This window comes from Brachyhypopomus gauderio, chromosome 18 (genome assembly GCF_052324685.1).
Source record: "Brachyhypopomus gauderio isolate BG-103 chromosome 18, BGAUD_0.2, whole genome shotgun sequence".
NCBI lineage: Eukaryota > Metazoa > Chordata > Actinopteri > Gymnotiformes > Hypopomidae > Brachyhypopomus > Brachyhypopomus gauderio.
Genome location: NC_135228.1, coordinates 3,208,443 through 3,222,570, shown reverse-complemented (window position 1 = coordinate 3,222,570; position 14,128 = coordinate 3,208,443). Strand labels below are relative to the sequence as shown.

Below are 14,128 nucleotides of genomic sequence, written 5' to 3'. Positions count from 1 at the left end.
CTCTCCTTTCTGTGTGTGTGTGTGTGTGTGTTATTTTCACCTCTCTCCTTTCTGTGTGTGTGTGTGTGTGTGTGTGTGTGTTATTTTAACCTCTCTCCTTTCTGTGTGTGTGTGTGTGTGTGTTATTTTCACCTCTCTCCTTTCTGTGTGTGTTCTTCCCCACTCATTCTGGAGGTCACGTCTCCTACAGGTTACAGCTATAAACCTGCAAACATACACATGTACAGTAGACACATTATGCAGGACACAGTATCAGTTACAATTTGGGAAGGCAACTAAACATCAGAAACATGGACTACATGATCAATACTTATTTCATATATAATATACTGTATATGTTTCATTTTATATATATATATATATATATATATATATATATATATATATATATATATATATATATATATATATATATATATATATATATATCCCTGATGAGATCCGGGCGTGGTCTACATTCTTGGGGTCCAGCTGGGTGTGGTGGACCCATTGCATTTTTTGTTAAAATAATCAGCAGATTTAGCCCAATTGCAAGTAAAATAAACAATACATATGTTAAATTAGTTTGCTCTCATTTATTTATTAGTTACTTTTTTATTAAAATGTAACACAATAAGGAAATGAATCATAAATCATGCTGGCTGACAGGCTGGTCCTATGGCTAGCTGCTCATCCTCCTTTTCATTATCAGTATCAGACTCTGATATTTCAGAAATGTGATCCTGAAAGATTTCTTCTTCTGAATCACCATCAAAATCCTCTGTCTCTTCCAATATCAGCTGTAAGGCAGTCTGAACTGAGAATCGCTTTGCCATCTTTTATAGCATTTTTAGCATTTATAGCATCATGTCCCCATGATTGGATGAAACACACACATACATACACACACACACACACACAGGTCCAGAGAGGAGGGAGGGATAATGAGGGCTGAGAGAAAAGATGCTTCTTTCAGATCTCACCCCTTTGTCTCTATATAGAGATTCTTCGTCTGCTGTCTGACAATATGCAATCAACCCCTGATGTGACAACCATCAAAAGTGTTGATGGTTGCTCACCTTTGCATGCCAAACTCCTCTGTCCTTTGTTTGTGTATATATATATATATATATATATATATATATATATATATATATATATATATATATATATATATATATATATATATTAGTGGTGGGACTTTAACGCGTTAATTTCGATTAATTAATTACAGGAAAATTTACGCACTAAAAATATTAACGCATTTTAACGCATGAGACACTTTTACACCGTGGAATGTTTCTCAGTGCACGAGTTCTAGACGTACAGATTATATATTATATGGACGCACAATAAAATGAGCATGATGGAGATGACTGAAAAGGCTACGCTGGTGGATGGGAAATTTAAATATAAGAAACTTCCAGATGGAAGTACAAACAAAAATAGTGTTATTTGCACTTTATGTAGGAAGGAGTTCGCTTATCACAGGAGCACTTTCACCCTTCGTTACCACCTCAACGCAAAACATGTTGGGGCTAACGCGCAGGTCAGTAATAATAACTTATCTGCTAAGAACGTTTTGGGAAACTCACCCTGGATTTTAAATGACCTTCATTGAACCATTAAGACTGGATTAAACTTTCGCGAGTGACCGTAGCGCGCGACTCCGCACGCGTTTATACATGACGCGTCACATTATTTGCAGTGTTGTCCGCTCTCTGTGGTCGAGGATAAAGGCTTACAAGAAGCGCTGCACATTGCGTCAACTGATGCAAGTTATGAACTACCGTCCAGAAAGACAATGTCGAAGAAAATACAGCAGCTGTATGATGAGGAAAGGGAAGTAAAACAGGTTATTGTGAAGAGCGCCACAAATGTGGCTCTGACTGGGGATCACTGGACCTCTGTTAGCAACAAGAATTATCTTGGTGTGACAGCTCATATTATAGATGATGAATCTATAGATGATGAAGATCCAGTCATTTGCTTTGAGCATGCAGAAGACCACTTCTAGGCACTATGGAGATCTCTGTGGCAGAGGCCTGGGAAATTAAAGAAAAATATACCATCTAAAATGGTATTAAAAAACATCTTCTGATTTACTTCAATTCTTCCAATATCCTGAGCAAAACTCGCGAAATTAAACATTTTTGGTCAGAATTTCCAGTGTTGAACTGAACTGTTTTCTGCACTCATCTATTGGTCTGTGTAGTAGACTGGTGGAAAAATAAACAAGATGTCGAAGTTTATGATTATGTTCATTGATTCATTCATCATTCAACCTTAAATTAATATTTCTCATGTTAAATACTGAAATGCGATTAAAATGCGATTAATTTCGATTAATTAATTACATAGCTTCCGATTAATTCGATTAATATTTTTGATCGCGTCCCACCCCTAATATATAATATATATATATATATATATATATATATATATATATATATATATATATATATATATGTGTGTGTGTGTGTGTTCATGGTCATATGCATATCTTATATATAAGATCGCATATTAACACATTCACATTAACACATTGAAACACCATCAGACACATTTGAAAAGATACAAACTTTGACCCACACCGACCTGCTCAAAACAAAGAGACTAAATACACTCAGTACGAAAACTCAACAAGGAATAGCTGAAAGAAATTTCAAGGAGCATGCTTACAAAATAGGAGTCACATGATTAGAAAGTCCATTCGTTTAGGTCAAATTCAGTTAAAAAACATTGTTATATAATATGAATATTCATGAATACACTGCAGCTCAGACAATATGTCCCTTTATGTCCCTCCCCACACAATCTGATATTACCCAATCTGAGTGTTCACATCCCCTACAGTATTCAATTCCAGCAGATCCTCTTATACAGTTTTAACATGTAGTTCAGGGCCATCTGTAAGTACATTTACAGTTACACAGTTTTAGTGGAATTGGCTCTGTACTCCAGCATGTTGGATTTGAAATAGAACAACTGCATTTACACTCACCGGTCACTTTATTAGCTACACCTGTCCAACTGCCCATTAACACAAATGTTGAATCAGCCACACATGGCAACAACAAGGGGGAATGCCACACAGTGGTAAAAATGGCCTTGTCCTACTTTTTTGGGATTTGTTGACACTGTGAAATTTTTTATCAACATATTTTTTAAATGTTACATTTACTCAGATTAAACTTTTGATCTGTCATCTATGTTCTATTATGAATAAAATATTGACATTTGCCATCTCCACATCATTGCATTCAGTTTTTATTCACAATTTGTTTAGTGTCCCAACTTTTTTGGAATCCGGTTTGTATTCCACGAAGGATTAAGGCAGTTCTAAAGGCAAAGGGGATCAAACCTGGTACTAGGTGAACCTAATAAAGTGGCCGGTGAGTGTACATGCAATAAATGCAAAAGTGCTCATAGTGTTCATATAACATTCTTTATTTTAAACATATAATAGTGCTTAGCGTTAAAACTAATAACACTTACTACAAAGACTCAACAACTGACAATGAACGTACACTTTATTACAGAAATTATAACACATAACAGGCCTGAGGCAAGGAAAAAGGAACAGGTGAGATGACTTACAGAGATGAACGTCTAGACATTCGCAACACAAGGCACACACACTTACAAGGGCTTACATAAACAAAATAACATGCTCCCAAGAACATCCCCAAGGGAGGAGTCCAGGTCTGTACTGTGACAGATCCCCCCACCAAGGGCAGCTCCTTCTGGAGCACCCAGCCCCAGTAGTTTGGTCCCAGACCCATCATGAAAGATGGGACCAGAGCACTGCTGGAACCAGGAGACCCTGGGATTTGGCCCCCTCCAAAGGAGGGTTCGCCAATGGAGCGATCTACGACAACCTCCCTGAGAACATGGAGACACAAAGACGGGACAAACAGCAGGACTGGGAACATCACAGAAACACACACTGGCACCTGGAGGACAAAAGGCAACAATGGGTTGCGCTAATCACAGAATAAAATGTAACGTTGTAACGATAAAAAAAAGGGGGATTGCATTCATATTTAGTTGGTGGGTAGTGTTGGTAGAGAATCCACATACGCCATAAACAAATTCCACTTGGAGAAAAAGGAGTTAGTATTACCTTTTAGAGTACAAGCAATTTTTTCCAATTTGAGAGAAGACATAACATCTTGGACCCATGATAAAGTCGAAGGTGGTTTAGAAGATTTCCACAAAAGTAAAATACGACGTCTAGCCATTAAGGATGTAAAAGCTAGAATCTCTAACTGACTTCTGGTGTAGGTGGATGATTGGGCCGGAAGGCCCAAAATGGCCAGCAGAGGACAAACATCCAACATCACACGCAGAGCATTTGATATGATATCAAAATAGTTCGACCAAAACCTCTGCAACGAGGGACAGTGAAAAAACATGTTACATTGATCGTGGACTGTATTGGGGTAAAATTTTGACAGCTGGGATTTTGATCTGTGAAGTCTGTGTAATACCTTGATTTGGATTAATTGAAATCTTGCACAGGGTGTACAAGTACGCCCCATACGGCATGCCCTGTCCCACCATAGATCCGAGACAGAAAGACCTAATTCACCCTCCCAGGCTGTTTTCGATTTATTATCATGTGAACCTTCCCAGTCCATCGGGTGTAAATATATCTTGGATATAAAGGATTTCAAGGAAGGATTGAGAGACAACAGAGCCTCCCATGTTTGGGTCGATGGAGGATTTAAAACATCTGGGAAGAGGGAACGAGCGCAGTGCCTGATCTGAAAGTATCTAAACAGATGTGAAGAGGGTAGATGAAACACTGCAGATATATCCGCAAAAGTTCTGAAAATGCCATCTTTAAAAAGATCATTAAAGGATTTGATACCCCTCTCATGCCAAATAAAAAATGCGGCATCTCGTGATGATGAAATAAATATGTGATTGTTCAAAATGGGCATCAACATAGAGGGAGCAGTAAATTTAAAATGCTGTCTGAACTGAGACCAGATACGAATAGTAGATACTACTAATGGGTTTTTGGATCATTTTGAGGGTCTAAGTGGAAGAGGTGAAGTGAGTACTGCAAGTGGGGAGGAGAGAAGTAGAGATTCTGCTTCTAATTTGCACCACAAGAGTTTTGAAGGCTGAAGCCAATGTAATATTTTTTGTATATGGGCTGACCAATAGTAAAATAGGAAATTGGGCAAAGACAAACCACCATCAGTTCTAAACATTTGTAAAGCCGATTTACTTATCCTTGGACACCTACCATCCCAAATAAATGTGCTAAAGCGCTGATCTAATTCTTTAAAATATGATTTGGGTAAGTAGAGTGGAATTGATTGAAACAAAAACAAAAATTTAGGCAGTACATTCATTTTTAAGGTATTAATTCAGCCTAATAATGACAAAGGAAGAGATTTCCACCTCTGCAAATCCAATTTAACCTTATTCAGTAATGGAATGAAATTACTGTGGAAGAGGGAGGGTAATGTACATGAGATTTGTATTCCCAAATACTCAAAACCTGCTGGGACAAATTTGAAGGGTATATTAGAATGATCCAGTGACAATGCCAATTTATTGACTGGATAACATTCACTCTTCTGCAAATTCACCTTGTAGCCTGAGATGGAACTGAATTCATTCAAAACGGACAGTATAGATTTTAGAGAAGTCATTGGATCAGTTACATATAGCAGTAAGTCATCAGCGTATAATGACAATTTTAATTCGACTCCAGTGCGGATGACACCCCTAAAGGATGCAAGAGTTTTTAAAGCAATTGACATAATAGCAAAAAAAGCATCATAATAGTTACTGTGTGAGTGTAAAAGAAGCCGCTCCGCATTAGACGCCGAGATCAAATCAAATTTAATCTGAAGATCTATATGGCGTTTCTGTAGACCTGGGGTCGGGTTTATAACGTAAAGTTTATCAAGTTTAAAGATTCTCAATTTCGAGTTTTTGTCTTTTATTACAGTAAGTGGTGAAAGAAATTATTTGTCCTCGTAAGAACGCCTTGATGGATTCCCATAAAAGAGAAGCCGAGGTAGAGTCATTTTTGTTGTTTATAACAAAATCATCTATAGATGATTGAATAAATGAATTAAAAGTAGAATCTGATAACAATAGCGGGTCAAATCTCCATTGTGGCAAAACACGAAAACAATCGGGCAATTTCACATCAACTGTTAGAGGAGCATGGTCTGAGATAACAATCGAATGATAATTAGAGGAAGTAACCTTTTGGGCAAGTGAGCTGTCCATAAAAATGTAATCAAGTCGAGAGTAACTTTTATGGGGGTTTGAGTAAAAAGAGAACACCTTGGCACCTGGATTGTTAAGTCTCCAAGGGTCTACCATAGAGTTAGCCCTTAAAAAGTCTGAAAGAGCCTGAGACATTGCTGAACAGGGTCTAGTGTGAAGGGACGAATGGTCCAAAGTTGGGTTGACTACACAGTTGAAATCTCCACCCAAAAATAATAGATGATTGTTTAATGAAGGTATTGTTTTGAACAATTTATGCATAAAGTTAGGATTGTCAGAGTTGGGGGCGTAGGCACTTACAAGTAACACTGGAATGTTAAAAAAACTGCCCTGCACGATTAAATATCTGCCATCTGTGTCTGCAAAAATGTTACCCAAATAAAACTGGATTCCTTTTTAAATCAAGATTGCGACTCCTGTAACTTTAGAATTTAGCTTGGAATGAAAAGACTCACCAACCCAGGGAAAGTTCAGTTTATGATGATCTGCATTGGTAAGGTGTGTCTCCTGCAGAAAGGCCACATCTGTGTTAAAATGTATCAGATGATTAGAAACTTTCAAACGTTTAATCGGATTATTTAGTCCTCTAACATTCCAAGTCAAAAAACGAATTGGGTACCCACCAACCAATGTACTTAAATTAGAGTTTGCCATTTAATTGGATATTGCAAATGTAAGACCAAACCGGTGATAGTTGATAGGGAATTAAAAAGTAAATAAATTTAAAAAGCATAAAATAAAGTAAAATTAAAATAATAAAGAAATAAAGAAAGAGAGAGATAAACAAAGAACAACGAAATCAAGCTTTCACATGTATGTACACTTGTAAACATAGACCAGTGCTTGTACGCACACACAAACACATTTAAACACACATAGACACATAATAACAACTTAGACACAGACACCGCATAACAAAGTAATGAACTCCAAATGGAGTCAAAAGCACTCGAGAACCACCTCCGATAGAGCAGTGTGAGACTAAATGTCTGAGCTCCACATGAGCAAAAATTCACAAAAGAAACATCCGAACTCACATATATGCATATGATATAAACATACTTAACTAAATTAAACAAATATTTTTGCTATTTAACAACTGTTATACAATAATTACACGTAAACGTGCACAAGAGAATCATTCTCTGAACTGAATGAGAACTGAATTTTTACTGCCATCGAGTATATAAATGAAACTAATAACTGAAACTTAATAGTGCGACACATGTAAACAAATAAACAATCGGCTAAAGCTTATCAATGTCTAGTAAACATTTAAAGTATAAAATAAAACAAATGAAATTCACCCGGACATTGTATTAACGAAACGTTCCGCTTCTTCCGCCGAAGTAAACTCGTGCCACTGTCCTTCAAAAGTTATTTTGAGTTTAGCAGGATAAAAAATGCCATACTTCACCCCGTTTATTGCACGTAATCTTTTGCGGACTTCAGTGAAAGCAGCTCTTGCTCTGGCCACTTTAGGTGTAAAATCCGGAAAAACAAAGAACCGCATCCCCGAAGCGGAGACTCGCTGGCGACTGCGAGCTTCCTTGAGAATCCGAGCATAGTCTTCATAATAGTGTAGTTTTACTATTATAGGACGTGGTGGCTCATTCGGTTTTGGACGGGGTGCTAATGTACGATGTGCCCGATCCACATGTGGAGCCTTATCCAGAGAAAATGCCTCTTTTAACAGTTCAGACATGCTGGAATTGGATAAAATGAATCGCGAGTCATTTTCCGAAACTCCAATAAGTCTAATATTTTGTCGGCGTGAGCGAGCCTCCAGGTCCTCACATCTCGCCTCCATTTTTATAAGACCTCCCGTGAGATGGCTCAGAGATCCCCCACTTTATCCGAAAGTCCCGACAGCGAAGTCTCCACCTCAGAAACGGTGCTCCGAACTGAACCAATCTTGGCATTCAGCTTAGCGTTGTCTCGGAGCAGCTCCGTTCTCATCTCCTGGAGTTCCACTTGAATCTTGGAATGATATTCTTTCGAAATTGTGTGAAACTCCTTGATGAGTTCTGTTTTTAGGGCAGCGAGTTCTTTAGAAATATCAAGAGTTGTTGAACCGCTGTGCGGTGCAGCTGTATCAGGTGAGGCCAAGGAGGCCACGCCCAACGCCGAGCCGATGAGCGGTTGTGAAGAAGTTGCCGTTTTATTTAGTTTCGGCGGCATATCGGCAAAAACAAACGTCACAAAAGATGAAATTATATTTAGTACAGCGTTTCATATGAAACTAGTCGATTTTGACATGAGTTAAATAATAATTTTGAGTTTGCTCTCTGGAGCCCGCGTGCTCTGCAACCTACGCCATACCACTCAGAACCAGATGTCCTTAACTTTATTTTACTTTCATATCTTACCCATGCCTCTGACTGTTCTTGCTCACTACTAAGGTTCAAATTTCAACGATAGGCCCTAACAAATTTACTGCCACAAAAACCCTTATCACAGTCATACAGAAAAATGTCACATGGGATTCATGCCTCAACTGAACAGCGCAGAATGAATAGCAGAGCTTGTTGCTTTTTTCTGTTGCTATGGTGGCAAGTCAGACAATAACACACTGGGGATTTCATTAAAATAGAAATATACAGTTTTGACCTGCACAACAAGGTTATAATCGTTAACGAAAACAAACAAAAAACAAAAGCTAATATTGAAAAAACATTTTTGTTAACTGAAATAAATAATAACGGTAATTAAAAGAAAAGAAAAAACAATAACTAACTGTAACTGTATTACAAGTTTAGAAAACTAACTAAAACTTATATAAATTATAGATAGGATACCCTTCATTTTCGTGTTTAACAATTTATTTATAAGTCTTGTGGACTGACATGAAATCGATTTTTTTCACTAGAGGTTTTACATTAGCTTGCAGAACCGTATGGCACCTCATGGTCCGTCACGTCATTTATTGTTTACAGCTCCTGCTCGCCATGCTGACCTGCAAAATTACGACAAATTTGGCAAAAAACGGCAGAGTCCTGTATGGGATTCTTTTTTAAATATGACTACGAGAAAGACGACATGTGTTGTAGTGGAAACAGGTGATAAAATATATGCAGTAGGTCTCAAGAGGAAAAACCCCATGAAGCTCACACAATAGGGCTAACTGCTAGTACCTTGACAAGCTAGCCTCTGAGTAGCTCTGCTGAAAGAGAAGCAACATCCCGGCTAGATAGCACCGGGAAGGAGACAACCAGAGGTGGAAAGAGTACTGAAAAATTGTAATTGAGTAAAAGTATCATTACTTTGCCTAAAATCTACTCAGAGTAAAAGTAAAATTACCCATCTCAAAATTTACTCGAGTAAAAGTACTAAATTACTTCATTTAAAATGTAATTTGAGTAAAAGTTACTTAGTTACTTTCAGTTATTTAATGCATGGATGAATCATGAACCAAATTCAGCACAAGTTGTTTTTAGTGCACATCCACAGCAAAAAGATCAGCTGGGCTCAGGAACATACTTCCTCACAGCACAAGGACAGTCACAACCTGTACCATAAAGTGCAAACAATTTTCAGTCCTATTGTCCAACGGACAACACTATGATAAGAATAAAGAAATTTAAATTACAAATTATCCAAAAAACAAAATGCACACAAAATTAAGTACCCACAAGATGCCACAAATCAAACTAAAATGCAACAGGATTCCACTACTCACAATAAAATGCCCACAGGATCCCACATCAAAAATTTAAAAATGCTCATAGGATCCCACAATTTAAAAGTAAGTGCTCACAGGATCCAACTATTCAAAATACAGTGCCCACCGGATCCCACTATTCACAATAAAATGCCCACAAGTTGCCACAACTCAAAATAAAATATAAAATGACCACAGTATCCCACATCTCAAAATAAAACAAAATGCGCACAGGATTCCACTATTTAAAACGCTCACAGGATCCAACTATTCAAAATACAGTGCCCATAGGATTCCACTTTTCCCAATAAAATATCCACAGGATCCCACAGAACCTGATAGATAGAAGATTTAAAGATAGAACAGTCTCATTCTTTTGGAAAAAAGTGCACCAGATTACGACCTGATTATGAGACAATGGACAGGGCGTGCACAAGGCAAGGCCACACAATTGGCCTTCAGTTCTGAGACTCGGACGTTTACATTTCTGCCCGCGTTTAATTTTTCACCATCAATATTTTTTTACTCAGTAATGTGAGGGTGTTCAAATGTAGTGAAGTAAAACTACTTGGGTCAAAATTTTGTAAAAGTAAAAATTACATATTTCAAAAACTACTCAGAAAGTTACAAATTACTCATAAAAAGTACTCAATTACAGTAATTTGAGTAAATGTAATTAGTTACTTTCCACCCCTGGAGACAACCATAATGGACCGTTTTCATCAGTGATCAAATAGCTGCTCGTTAGTTAATATGCAGGAAAACCGCAAGCGGGAGGATGAACTGGTTAATGTTTTAAGATTGGATGTCAACACAACTGTGCAACTCAATTGCCTTCAAAAAGTTTAGCTTTTCACTTGAACCAAAGGTCCTTAGTCTGGCAATTTTCAGCAGCAATATTTCACATTTTGTACTGCTATCTTGTGGCCTGTTACAGTAGTTGTGGACAGTTGGTTGTTCATGTAATGTCTGACTCGACCCTCCTCCTAGATCGTGCTGTTAGTTATTTTGTTTTGTTTAATCATCCGTGGTTACGCCCTGTTTTGTTTCCCCCGCCCAGTGTTAGTCTCATCAGCTGTTTCGGGTTTGTTTGTGTAATGAGTTGGGGTTTTATTCCCTGTGTTCTCATTCCTTCGTTGGAGGTCGTTGTTTGTGTAACCATCAGGCTCTTGTTTCACGCCACGTAACCCTGTTAGGTCGGAGTTCTCCGCGTCTGATTAAGTATCTGTTTTTCCTAGTCATGTTAACTGAGTATCTACATGGTCAGAGTTTGGTAATTTAAGTATGGATATCAGCGGTATCGTTTGTTTATGTCCCGGTCTCTAACTGATTTAATCTCCTCGGCGTATGTGTCGGAACAGTTAGTTGTTCCTTGGTTAGCGTGATTTGTGTCCTTCTAGTTTAGTGTGTGTCATCGTCGATTGTAGTGTGTAGTTCTCGTTTGTTGATTCTTTTCCACATTTGGTGTTTCTTTAGTCGAGTGTTCTCTGGGATTGGTTGCTCGTGTTTTTAATGTTTTGTCAATATTTTGTGTCTGGGTATTTGAATATTCAAAGAGTGTGTGTGATGTTTATTTAATTTTCATTGTATTGACAGGTTATGTAAAATAGCCTTTCACGGCTTCCATTCTGCGTATGATTGCTGTATGTTAACGCTACGAGTTGTTACTTCAGTGCAAACGCTACGAGTTTTTACTTCAGTGCAAACGCTACGAGTTATTACTTCAGTGCAAACGCTACGAGTTGTTGTATTCATTATATCATCTTTGTGTGTTAAAAGTAATGTGAGTCGTTATGCCTCGCCGGTCTCGCACCGTTCGCATTGGCGCAGTTAAACTGCGAGCTAGTTCCGTCAATAAATCAGCCTCTCTCCAGCAATTGTGTCCGTCTCCTGATTCACAATCATTACAGTTCAACAGTAATTGAATGCATTTTTTATGGTATCTTTGGATGAGTTTTTATTACACAATATTTACTCTTTTTGAATCCTGCATCTGACAAATAATCCAAAGTATGAAAAAACTAAAACTAATTCTAGAACTAATGAAAACTAAACTAAAACTAAGCTTTTTAAAAAAACTAAAACTAATAAAAACTAAAACCGAATTAAAACTAAACATATTAGAAAAATTCAATAATTTAAATAAAAACAAAACTATAATGAAAAATCCAAAACTATTATAGCCTTGCTGCACAGTGGATATTTTAAGGACGTTATGCACAAAGATCACCAAACACACAGGGCTTACAGCAGCGATTAAAATGGGACTAGCCTAGAAACAGGTGACAGCAATAATAAGGGGCGTGGTTACAGATAAACACAACAAATGGAATAAGGAATCAACAGACATGATTGACAGGAGGGCGGCATGACTAGACATGACAACATGGGTTCACCATTTGACATCTTGTGGATTTAAATTGAATAAATACATTACCAATGAATTCTATGATGCGGAGAGAGCTGCATGTGTCAAAACACAAGCAGATATTTTCATGTCAGTGAGGGAGAATGAGGTCTACAACCCTGTCATGATCTTGAGTGCTTACCAGCCTATGAATTTAAGCTATTATGTTAGCATTGTAGGCTAACTGGTGAGACTAAGTTACTCCTAAGTTGAACCCTAGTTTATTCACAGCCAAGAACATCAAACTACAGACCCTGAAATCAGCCCTTTTCCATTTAAAGTGTTATAAGCAGATAACTATAATGACCTTACAGTCCATGTTGATCTTCAACACAAACCACAAAAACAACACAACATGAATGAACTATAACAACAACTGAGGTTAAATGATCTGGTTAACAAGACAGAAAGTGAAAGTATAGTAAAGAGATCTATTTTTGATGTCTTTCATTAACACCATCTACTGAAATTTGTCTAAATTCTGATCATTCTGTATCTACAGTACAGACTGACATACTCACTATGTTCCTCTGAAATATATTTGTGTGTCTCTCCTAAAATGATGATCCTGCTCAGTCTCTCTCACTCTGATCTGAATCTGTCCTGTTCAGTTTCTCTTATGATTCTGTTGGAGGTGGAGACTCAGATTCAAGTTTATCTTCATATTTTTACAGACATTAATAAAACAACAAGAACAGAGTGAGTCACAGGTAAGGCTGTTTTATGTTTTATGTATGGACAGGAATGCAGACAGACCAGTACAAGTGCAGTCATACACAACAAGCAGAATTACTGGAAATAAACTACACCTGCTGATGTGAGAACAGTGTAGCTTTCTCTCGAAATTGGATTACTGTGCACTCATATTCACGGAGTCTTGGCTGGATAAAAACACACCTGATGCTTGCATCACGCTAGCTGGACGTGCCGTGTTTAGAGTGGACAGAACAGCGGACTCCGGTAAGGGCAAAGGAGGGGGACTTTGCATCTATATTGCTAATCGCTGGTGTTCCAATACTACCATTAAAGCTTCTTACTGCTCTCCGGACATCGAATTTCTGACACTACAGTGTAGACCATTTTATTTATGCAGAGAGTTCACATCTGTAACAATTATTGCAGTCTATGTACCACCACAAGCTAATGCTAAATTTGCCATGGAACAACTACACTCCTCCATTAGCATACAGCTAGCAGCTCAACCAGACAGCATTATCATCGTGGCAGGGGACTTTAATCATGCCAACCTTAAGTCTGTCCTGCCAAAATTCCACAAATATATCAATTTTCCCACACGAGAGAGGAACATCTTAGACCAGGTCTACTGTAATATTCCTCATGCCTACAGAGCCAGACCCCGGCCACATCTTGGCCTCTCGGATCATGTGTCCCTGTCCCTAACACCAGCATACAAACCACTAATCTGCAGACAAAAACCAACCATAAAGACAGTTAAAGTATGGACTGAAGAAGCCACTTCAGCCCTGCAGGACTGCTTTGAGGTCACAGACTGGGAAGTTTTTTCTGCTGGGTCGGACTTAAATGACCACACATCATCTGTACTGGACTATGTTAATTTCTGTGCTGAGAATGTGACAAAGACCATCACATTCAAAGTGTTTCCAAACCAGAAACCATGGTTCAACGGAGAACTGAGGATGCTGCTCAAAGCCAAAAACTCTGCGTTTAGACAGGGGGATCAACTGGCCTACAAGGAAGCAAGGTCCAACCTGAATAGAGGCATCGTAATGGCCAAGCGCAAACACCAACTGCGCATTCAGGAGCACTTCAACCAGAACGATACCAGAAGTGTGTGGAGA

General features: G+C 38.1%; 1 protein-coding gene across 5 annotated transcripts in view; it reads right to left on the bottom strand.

The window, feature by feature from the left end:
- The window catches only part of LOC143481739 (NACHT, LRR and PYD domains-containing protein 12-like), a 92,006-nt gene extending 79,051 nt beyond the window's left edge, over positions 1-12,955 (bottom strand). For 3 of the 5 annotated variants that reach the window (XM_076979860.1, XM_076979861.1, XM_076979859.1), the window contains exons 1-3: positions 12,830-12,952; positions 6,696-6,747; positions 133-205 (exon numbers count right to left, since the gene is read on the bottom strand). In XM_076979860.1, the coding sequence (XP_076835975.1) occupies positions 133-167 (35 nt within the window). In that variant the 5' untranslated portion in view covers positions 168-205; positions 6,696-6,747; positions 12,830-12,952. Of the gene's footprint in view, positions 1-132; positions 206-6,695; positions 6,748-12,829 lie in introns of all 5 variants that reach the window. The other 2 variants (XM_076979858.1, XM_076979862.1) reach the window with 2 other exon arrangements.
- Positions 12,956-14,128: the final 1,173 nt, after the last annotated feature.